The 11,241-nt window shown below is 33.7% G+C and overlaps 1 protein-coding gene and 1 non-coding gene across 2 annotated transcripts; both read right to left on the bottom strand.

Moving 5' to 3' along the window:
• Window positions 1–2,591: 2,591 nt before the first annotated feature.
• Window positions 2,592–8,657, bottom strand: LOC129259188 (glutathione S-transferase 3, mitochondrial-like). The gene is made up of 6 exons (XM_054897490.2): window positions 8,388–8,657; window positions 6,716–6,875; window positions 6,271–6,335; window positions 5,511–5,568; window positions 5,215–5,287; window positions 2,592–3,507 (listed from the first exon to the last, which is right to left on the bottom strand). The coding sequence occupies exons 2-6, from the start codon at window positions 6,839–6,841 to the stop codon at window positions 3,407–3,409; spliced, it is 423 nt and encodes a 140-aa protein (XP_054753465.1). The 5' UTR covers window positions 6,842–6,875; window positions 8,388–8,657; the 3' UTR covers window positions 2,592–3,406.
• Window positions 8,658–9,346: 689 nt separating this feature from the next.
• On the bottom strand, window positions 9,347–9,538 carry LOC129259761 (U2 spliceosomal RNA). Its single transcript, XR_008584372.1, has one exon. It is a non-coding gene; the product is annotated as a U2 spliceosomal RNA (small nuclear RNA).
• Window positions 9,539–11,241: the final 1,703 nt, after the last annotated feature.

The raw sequence follows: 11,241 nt of genomic DNA, 5'->3' as shown, positions 1-11,241 counted from the left end.
TTAAATGGGGCAGTGCTACAGGGGGCAGAGGGGCAACTGTCCGTTGATATTTAAAGTAGTGAAAAACAAAAGAAAATATAGGAGAGAAAGGGGGAAAAGAGAAAATAAAAATAGAGGTCTAGAACTCTGGATTGTGTAAGGCTAATTGCTCTATTACCCCTAATTGAGAAAAATTACTACATCCTTAGGTCGTGTTGCCCCTCCCCCTTAACCAAGTAATCTTGTGCCACCCCTTGTCTGGGTAGTATGTACTACACTGTCCCTCACTATTTTTTACCTGTAAATGTAAGGAAGCTTAGTGACCTGCAAAAACGTTTTATTTCTTAATATAGTTTTTTTGGATGAAATCGATGCCAAATAAGTTGATGCAGTGCATAGCATAACCAATACTCTTTGAAGAAGCTACAAAGCAAATTTACCATATAATGGTATTTTTTCAGTAACATTTCACACGTCTTATGTGACCTCAGTTTAAGAAACTGAATTTATTGCCAAGATAATCATTAATCATGTCATATCCACTTCTAATCTATATTCTGGAATAAATGCTGAATGTGCTGCCAAATTTCCACATCACCAATGATGGCCATAGCGAACTTTCCATGTTTCGATTATCATGATTATGCTTACTAGTTATTACTTGTGTTTGTGGTGATGAGGTTCACTTTTGCGTGGCCAAAATTTTCAGGGATATTGAAAATCCCATCTAATTTGAACTTACACAAAAAATGCTCATTAACTACTAAAAAATACGACCAATAGTACTATGATTTCACTCGTAGCATGTCTTTATTTTCGATTGAATGTTGTGATAGAACTATTTGTGTGATCTTTCAGGTCGTATAGTATGTGTATATGTTGATCAGAATTCTATTTGATACAGATGTAGACATGATTATATTTGAAAGAAAATAAATAGATATATCTCTCATGAAATTGTTCTTTGTTGTTCTTATTCCATTTGTAAAATTTAGTATTGGTTTGAATAATTGTCATGCAAAATTACACAATCAAGGGATCAAATTAATTATGGCAATTTTGTGAAGTGTCATAACAATGAATGTGCTCTTTTTCATAACCTAGAAATCAAGCTAACCAAATCAGCATCCCCATTAATTGTAAATTTGCAAGATATATTTTAAAAACAAGATAGTTAAAATGGTAGATTAATAGTCAAGTGCATGGGTGCATATGAAATGTGCAAAATGGCATTCCATATTTGAAAGCGGTATCAAATATTAGTGAAATAAGAGTTGCATCCACCTGCTCTTTTCATCAAATCTGTTTTTTTTTTGTAAGTGTAGTTGCAAACAAAAGAAAGAACTTTTGATTACCTCATCAATTCAAGGTCCTGTATCACAAAGTTTCATGATGAATTTAAAATTTGGAGCAACAATTCTGATATTGGTTATTTTGAAAACCATTTGAACAAAATGTACATGCCACACTGTCACTGACCATCATTTACCTGATTCAACATAGCAATTAAGAACCCTTTCGTGTTCAGGTTGTCCTTGTTTCAAAAGTAATTTTGAAATTGGATGGTGATGTTTGCGATAACACCATTAAGTCCGGAAAAGGACTGTTGGTTTATCTTTCTGTAAAAGCTCTTAAAAGAAGTATTGTGCTCGACGTTTCGAGCACAGAAAAGCTTTGCTCTTCGTAAAGACTTGAGCCAAAATGATGAGTAGTTATACTATCTGAGGTAATTACTGATTGGTTGATTGCTAATTAGTGGATACTTATTGGTTGCTTGCTCGAAACGCCGAGAATAACAGTTCTTAAGAGCTTTTTTCAGAAAGACAAACCAACAGTCCTTTTCAGGACTGAAATATGGTGTTACCGCAAACCTCACCATACAGTCTTACCACCATGCAAACCTCAAAGCTCATATGATTTTGAGATTAATCCCAATTGAACAATACTACCGAATAAAGTACGTCTCTAAATGACATGTGCACAAGCTAATACAACATTCCTTGTCATAACTGATTAGCAATATAGGTTCTTGTATCCTTCTACTTCCACAGTTTGCTATTCAGAGAGAAATCCACCAGTAAGCTGTTGAATCTCAATAATCATGCTAATTAGAAGGTAATTATGTTCGTTATACAGGGTGTTTCTAAAAAGGGTAACCAAATATCAAAGGTCAGCTTTATCCAGAATATATGATTTAATCTTGTGATTTACTCATCAATTTAAATTCGACACCTTGCGTCACAGTTGTCACCAAAAATATGGAAAGTAAGTTTTGTACCGGCCTTCGCCTTCAAAGAACCATATGTTGTACGTGTAAGTCTGTGACCCGTGACAACTGTGACACAAGTAAGATGACAAGTTGATGAGTTACTCAGAGTAAAATTTAACAAGAATAAATCATGTATTCTTGATGTAGCTGACCGTTGAACTTTGGTTCCTTTAGTAACACCTCGTATAAATTGAATATTGTGATGACGATGATGGTGGTGATTAGTATAATTTTATGAGCGAAAAGCATTCACATAGTTTTTTTATATGCCAGTCTTGGTTTTGCACGAAATTAAAAACAACCAGAGATCTTACACATAGAGAAGAAACTTACCCAAGAGGGATTCTTCGATTGTTAATACTTTTATTATAAAATCACCTGAAATAATCCACACAATATATTAGTTTGATTGGAATCAAATAACACAGTCGTTATGCCCAGATAAAATGTATTACTTTGGCAAACGTATATAATACATTTACATTTCAAGAAAAAGAAAGAAAGTTTGAAGCAATGGAATTTTTCAAGACTCAATGAAATTATTTCAGTTCGCCGGGTTTTGTGGTTGGTCAGCTTACGTACCTCATTAATGAGTCCTATTTTTAGTTAGTCATAGCAAAAGAAAGAAGATAATAAATTGCGTATAACACTCTGTTATAGTCTTCATAGACTCGAGATAGAAGAAAAGCAGTTATATATGGCTTAGATATGACCATATATATTCCATATGCAATTCTATTAGAAAGAACAAACAAAACCGGTTGAAAGATTTCGCGATTTCATTCATGGGGAGATTACGAAAATGCAACACTCTGTTATAAATGCAAAACAACCAATTTTTTATGGACAAAATCGATACAACTAAAAAATAACAATGATAGATTAGTTCCCTCCACGACTTAATATGCAATTTATATCAAAAGAATAACCAATAGTATTACGTTAACGTTACATCAAATAAAAAAAAAAAGGTTACAAGACTTAACTATTTTTTGGTGATTTTGGTCGCAATCTTGATTAAAAAAAGGGGAAAAACCTGAAATTTTGGCGAAATGAGAGGGGCGGGATGGTGATGAGCGATTGCCATTTCTTTTAGTGACAAAATGTAAATGCGATTAGTTGTGACCAAGGCTTTAAGTCTTTGCTTAGAATGTTGATTTAAATAAACTCAAGAAGTCGAAGTGCGTTTGTGACAGATAGACCGAGCAGACCAAGAAGACCGATGTACCCATAAACTCCTCTCATTCTCTTGCTTGGATCTGATGGGATAAAGACAATTTTAACATGTTAAATAGTTTTTTTTTTTTACTTTAATGAATTTGATGTAATTAATCAACGAAGAGTGGGATGATATCAAGTTTTATGCATTTCATTTTAATATTGCTGTGACTAAAATTCACACTGCCACAACTCATATTGCTGGTTGTGAACCAATAATAAAATACTTTTTATCGTGCTCGATTGATGAAAAAACAAAACAATTTCTTTGAAATGAAATGAAATCTTTTCAAAATAAACATGTTATTCACTTTAAGTTGGCTCATAACTTGTAACATAAAGCTTTTACGAATGGATGGGCGATGGCCATGTACTTTTCCTAATATTAACGTATGGATTCAATACAATAATTATAACAACGAACATAGCTATATATAAAAGATAGTGCAAAACGGAATTCTATAATGATTCGAGTCAATTTGTTTTTTTTTATTTGTACATTGTTGTCCTTTTTAAGATCATGTCATTCTTTAATCAATAAATACAATCATTACTTGATAATAAAAGTGAATTCATATACTTGAGAGGAGTAACTTAAACCCAATACCACATGACCACTATGAAGTGTAATATACAGTTACACAACCAATATCTCTCATTTTGATGCTTTAACCCTAAATAGACTGGGCTATTTCGATGCCTAAGAAGACTGGGGGGGGGGGGCTGATTCAGCCCCCCCCCCTTATGATCTCAGCCGTCGATCGCGCGATCGCGACGAAAATTGGCAATCGCGTTACCCATGGCATAATCTACAAAACTGCGAAAAATCTCATTGCTAATAAATTATGCTAATTTATGCGTAAAATCAAAAGTTTGCTCTATTTATCTAAATAATGCCCCTAAAATGCTAATTTTTGGTACACAAACACTTTATATGAATCTGATCAAATGTACATTAAAAAAGTTTCAAAATCACATTTTTTTTCTTATGTATTTGATTGTTTTCTTAATTTCTTATGTATTTCTCTGTTTTTCGACTTACTGTTTTTCATTGTTTTTTCAATGGAAATTGTTGATGACTTTATTTTGACCATAAACAAGATGGAATTAATTGATTTTAATCAGTAAAAGGAAAAATAATGATACATTTATGAATTTTTGCTGAAAACACTATTTGCATTGGATTTGTACACAAATTCACGTTTTTGAGCAATTTTGGGTCTGCATGCACTTACAAAATGTTGCGTAATTTCGGAACCGTGAACCCGGGTGTCGCAATTTTTGTCTCAAAAGTTGCGCAAGACTTGAATCAGCCCCCAGTCTTCTTAGGGTTAATTTCATTTTCTTCTTTCTTTCTTTTTTTCTTTTTCCCCTTTTCTTTACTAACATGGGCAGAAATCTCTCCCCAAAGGTAGGGGGACCAGGGGCTGGAAACTTTGACAAGCAAAAAAATAGGTTATCACCCAAAATGTAAGGTCATTTTAACCTAAACGAAATTGACAAGACAAAAAAAAGGTTTTCACCCAATATGAAAGATCATTTAGTCAAAAATACATGTATTATTTCGATTGTGAATGATGTATTTTTCTCCAAACAGGCTAAAAATAGTAGGGGAACATTTGATTTTGTGCCCCCCCTACTATTTTTGGTAGGGGGACGCGTTCCCCTGTCCCCCTGGGATTTCCGCCCATGCTTGAAAATTATTGGGGATGTCTCTATATATAGCGCCGCCCCTGTTATGTACTAACCTCCCGTGTAGTATCCATGGGCATAGCTGATGCGACCCACGATATAGATGACTCCAAGGATCGATGAAGCTCTCTGCAAGAACAATATAAAATAATTTGCGTTTGATTTCAACACTTTGCTTGGTGAAGTTTACTCTCATTTATCTAGATATGATTATTTTCTGCCCGGAGAAGACCTTTTCGAATCTTGGATACAAATTACCAGTGAACATCACTCTGTGAACTGTGAAACATAATCATGATAATAGTGTATGTTTCATTTTTCTTTATAGTATGATGGGGAAACGTAAACTTACCGGAAATCCAATACCAGCTAGAAACAGCAACATGAGGAATTGAGGATAATTCTCCAATCTGCATGCAGACAAAACACAGTTTTAAGTAATTTGAAGCATATATGAAACGGTGCAGTAAAAAACAATAAACTGTTAAATAATCATGTTCAACTAATAAACATGAACATAATTTGATTTGCAAAATGAATATAATAATTATTTTGTTTAAAACTATGTCAATGACTCGTATTGATATGGGCTGACTTTTTCAACGTATTTTCGGCATATGATTGACGTTCTCTCAAAATTTGAACAACTCACAGCGGTGGCAGCGGTGGGATGGAGTCAGTGAAATAATGCAGCCATTGGGGTATATTGGGGTACAAAGAAATAAGAGATCAACAATTACAACGTAAAGAAATGAATGTAGGGCACAGTGGTAATATGAATATACCTTGGAGTTGTAAACAACTTGAGGAGTATGGAAAGAAAATGTATAAATGTAGACAAATAATCTGACTGATAAACTATTACGACTGTTTGGTATACTAATTTAGGCACTATCTTTGGGCAATATATTATGTAATTGAAAAATAAAAATCAGTTCTTCGTATAAATGTTAATTTTTTAAATGACAAGAATACTTCTACAGAAAGCTATCGGAATTAAGAGAAGACAAATTCAATGAGCAATGGTTTTATTTCATAGTATGGAATAAGTTCGACAAAGCAACACTCGAGAAGCCATTTCTTCTCTGAATGTTATTAGTATGTATACTAACGTGTTCGCATGAGCTCGTTGGAAACAGTTAAACAGCTGATTATCTGGGCTGTAAAACGTGGGATACTAGAAGAGGAAAACACAGAAAATAGGAATGATTATGATAATAATGACACAATGTTAAATTTATAAAGGGGTGCAGAAATCTTTGGAATTTTCAGACAAATACGGTAAGTAAAAAAGGGGTAGTAAATTATATTTTCAAAAAAAATAATCAGACAAGCAACAGCAAAAAAAAAAAGTGATCCAGTGATCAACTGGAATCACTGATTTGGCCAGATTACCGAAAACTCTAAATAGAACATTAATAGATTTCATAGCATTTCAAGATAAATAAGAAATATGACAATAAGGCAAATTTCGTAGTGATTCGGGATTGAGGGGAGGGGTGCATGGGGTTGTGGGATAGAGGGTAAATCAGGTGCAGGGGTGCTAACTTATCTCACCTCTACTTTATGTGCCTTACGAGCAAATGAGACTCTCTCTGCCAAGTAGCCGACCATGATAGCACTAGCCACAGCTGTGAGGATCACATAGCCGAAATCAGATGGAAGACCTGCCAAAGCCGTCATCTTAATATATTTCTTTACTTTCAGAGTGAATAATCTGAGGGAGAAGAAAATTGTGAAAGTATGATTTACAATTATTATCATATATATATTCATTATATTTTATCAATCTACTTCTTTGATCTGCTTCGTATCATTATCATTACTACAAGTTATATCATCAGTATTACAATACATTATTACTATTATTATTGTTGTTGTTGTTTATATTATTGTCATTATTATGATCATTATTATTGTTACTATTATTATTATTAAATACCATTACCATTAATATATTTATAAACATCATTACTCATATCATTATTACTAATTATCGTGATAGTCACTGTTTCATAATTTCATTCATCTTAAGTATATAAATCGCAATCACAGCTAGCGCGAAATATGATGAAGGTGTCATAATAAAAATTGGCTGAACGTTTAAAGAATATAAGTATAGTTCTTTCCTTTTTATAACATCTTTGAAATTTCAATTATCATTTCTTATGTATCTTATCCGTTTATTTTACATCACGAACCTGAATGCAAACAAAAATGAAATGATTTTCAAAATGGTGGTTATAACTGGTCACACCCCATGCGCCTGTTGCGGATAGGGTATACATCTTGAAAAAATTATATTATGTATATAAACATGAACATTTTATTTTATCCTGGATTTTTCTTTGCTCATCTATCTGTTTCTGACAGTTTCCGAAAGGAATGGTATTATTGAATAACAATAAACTTAAAAAATTGCGAGACAAAAAAAAAGATGATCATCATGCGATCACTACTATCATCACGATCATCACCATCTTCTACTCTCTCTACTTATCAACATGATCATACGATTCATAATAATAATTATTATAATAAATACTGTGAATTATAGTACCCCAACCCCCACCCTCACCCACCAACAACCGTGTCTTTATTCTTGATAAAATTATCCCTGGCTTGGTCATGTTGGTAATGAACATATCGGCCATTATGAATCCTTAACATTGGAATGGTGCTCTTTGTTCGTTGTTTTATGTGAAGTGGATTAGGACTTCACAAAACGATCATGATTTTTGTGGAAATGTCTGAACTCGGTAGGCCCTATAATATAAAACATTACATATATAAACATTACATATATGCAATATTGTAAGCATAATAATTTTAAAGACTGAAATTCTTAAACAGTATTATAGAGTGGACCGGACACTATCAAATAATAAACAGCAACAGCCTATGTTTCACGGACAGACTTGTATTTAGTATTTCAATTCTGTAGTGCGAAAGAACACCGTTTTTGGTCGTGCACCTTGAAGAGAGTGCCATAAGCTTCCTCACGGCTATAACGCCAAACATGACTCGGCAAAAAATGTATATGCCCACTGTTGTTTATGCACGGACCACTATGCATTCCCGATGGTTTATGTGGGAGATATGTACATGTTCATACTAACAAAATATATAATCGCAACTGACTAAATCAATTAACAGACTTTGTAATAAATATATAGAATGCAAAAGAAAAAATATAAGCAGGATGAATATGTTATGCAGGTCTACTCACATTAATCCGATGTTCAACCTTGCTTGCTTCGTTCGGCTCGGAGATATGCGTGTATATTCAAAGGTAAACAAGGATCAAGGGTCGCTTTCATAGAGGTCAACCAAGCGATGTAAAGAGCACATAGTATTGTGTATATCAGTGGTGTAAGAATTAGAGGGGTGGGATATAAAAAAAAAACTTCAAGCATTGACTTAGCTCTTTGCATATAATATGTATATTTTGTGTGTGTTAAAAGTTCAATTATATTAATGTATGTTACGTAATCGTTTTGTAAGGCGCTTAGAAATTCCATTAAGCGCTATATAAATACAATATATTATTATTATCATTATTACACACACACACCCACCCACACACCCACACACACACACACACACACTCACCCACACACACACATATATATATACATTTATTTATGTAATAATAAATATAAATAGTCTGCTTTGGCATATTTATTTATATATATATGAAATATATATATATATATATATGAATATATATTTGTATATATATATATACAATAAACATAATCGTTTCGAATTATATTCCTCCTCTCAGAGAGCAATGCACATGATACATATATATGAAAGTGGGAAGGCCAAAGTTTTCAATGTATTTTAGACTAGTAAGTGTATTTCATGAGAATATATACTTTTTATTTTAGTAAGGGTAATCGTTAATCTTGCTAATATTGATTAAAAAATAGTATGGCTTCATACTCGAAGATTTCATTTCCCTGAATCGAGCGTTAAGTACCAAATTCAATTGAACGTGGTAGAAAAAGAGGGTGTTTTATATATATATATATATATATTTTTTTTTTTTATATATATATGAAAAAAAAAAAATATATATATGAATAGGATATTAAAACAAATTGTGACTCTTCAAAATTGTAGAAACGTCCAGCATGATAAGGAAGGAGAAAAGATTCTTTCTTTGGTTTATTATTACCCCTTGAGGGGTGGGCCGATCCCGGAGGTACTGCAATACCGGGCCAACCCGTGGCCAGGACGGAGCAAGCCCCTATTCCATGGCCTAAGTTCAAAAATCAGTTTAATATACAAGCGACTCGGTGAGTCGCGTTTCAGATATTAAGCTGAAAAGAACAGATACTACACATGATCTTAGCCAAAAGGCCGAGAAGCGATACCGATGAAGGAATTCATTACAAACCTGATGTAATTGGTGATTGTGTTCAGTATTAGTTGAAAAGATTGAATTGAGGGTATTTAAGCATACGTGGGGCCAAAACGCGTAAAATTATCAAAAAACTGATGAAACGTACCCGAAAGGAAATTTTTGTGAGAATAATTCTGAAATGATTATAACCCGCCTTTCTCCAAAATAAATTCGGTGAGTAGGAAAATATGTAAAAGGGTATGGAAATTAGAACGTCATTTTATGCACGTTGCAGTCAGAAGGTGGCCTATATAATATATGCAGTTATTATAGTCTTCGAATATAGTCTCACTATACGAGCGCCTATACATACACAATACAGAGCAGCACTGAATAAAATATTTTAAATAATTTGACTGATTTTTATGATGCATTGGGTATATTGCTATCCATAAATTGAATTTGACTAAATTTCTTTTCTTTTGCACAAGTATTCCTAATTTTTGTTTACGTTAAAAGCGCGAGTTTCTTCGTAGAACGTATAACATGTCTTTGTCAATAAGACTAGCAACCGCTTATAAATATTGATCAATTTGCGTGCATGGTGATGAATCAATGCATATTCATCCGCACGATCATTGCTTACTATGACGTCATGGACTACCGTGAACAGTAATTGCGATCGAGATCAAGGTAGAGCTCCTAGCGATTCGGAAAAAAAAATACATGTACTTTCAATATTCTGGTGAAACAATTTGTAGTTTTCCCATAGATTGTCTGACAGGCTGGGACTTTTTTGTCAACTCTTCAATTATCAGTTAAAAGCCAATTTCATACAATATTTTCGATATTTTTCTGTTTCATAACACATGAGCAAGCTACTTGTCATCCGAGCGGTCCTAAATCAGGGGGAAAGTAACTGAGACTGATATTTTAATTGACGGGGTATCGTTCAACACCAGTAAGTGATAGTGTCAGTGATCTTTCAGAGCCGACTTGACATTAATCTCTCAACTTGTCCAATTTATAAACAAACAGTCCTCAGGGGAGTGATCGAGGTGATAAATATTTTGTCTGCACGCGAGCCGACAGACGGCGGTTTGATGTTGCGGTTAGCGAGGTTACGTAATCTTTTAACAGCCCGACCATCCGAAACCTATAAATCGTGCACTTCTTTCTCCCTCTCCCCGCTCTCTCCCATGCTCTCTCTCCCCCTCCCCCTCTCTATAAAGCTCTATCTCTCTCAGCTGCTCATTTCAAACTTTGGTATTATTTTGGTGAATCAGTTCTAAGAGTAAACTGCCAATTCGTCCACTGCTAACTCGCCCACTCACCACATGGTCTACCTTCATTGTCTAATGCCATTCCATCCATCAGCATTTCGTCTAACAACCATTTAGTCCATTCACCATTTGGTCCAATAATCACTTCGTTTAATCATGACCATTTCGTATCACAACAAGTTGGTCTACTACCCATTTTATTTTCATTTCGCCAAATTAAAGGACAAGTCCACCCCAGAAAATTGTTAATTTAAATAAATAGAGAAAAATAAAAAAAACAAAATGCTGAAAATTTCATCAAAATCAGATGTAAAATAAGAAAGTTATGACATTTTAAAGTTTTGCTTATTTTTCACAAAACATGCAGGGATATGCACAACTCCAATGAGACAGTCGATGATGTCCCTCACTCACTATTTTTTTTTAAATTATAAAATGATTCCTTTTTT

Source organism: Lytechinus pictus, chromosome 4 (genome assembly GCF_037042905.1).
Source record: "Lytechinus pictus isolate F3 Inbred chromosome 4, Lp3.0, whole genome shotgun sequence".
Lineage (NCBI taxonomy): Eukaryota > Metazoa > Echinodermata > Echinoidea > Temnopleuroida > Toxopneustidae > Lytechinus > Lytechinus pictus.
This window is presented reverse-complemented; position numbering and strand designations above follow the sequence as displayed.

Excerpts from the sequence above, each read along its gene's own strand:
- LOC129259188 (XM_054897490.2), bottom strand. The coding sequence starts at position 6,841 with ATGACGGCTTTGGCAGGTCTTCCATCTGATTTCGGCTATGTGATCCTC. Across the intron at positions 6,336-6,715 it reads GTAAGGCACATAAAGTAGAG|TATCCCACGTTTTACAGCCC; the intron begins GTGAGATAAGTT and ends TTCCTCTTCTAG. Across the intron at positions 3,508-5,214 it reads CCATGGATACTACACGGGAG|ATCCAAGCAAGAGAATGAGA; the intron begins GTTAGTACATAA and ends TTATCCCATCAG.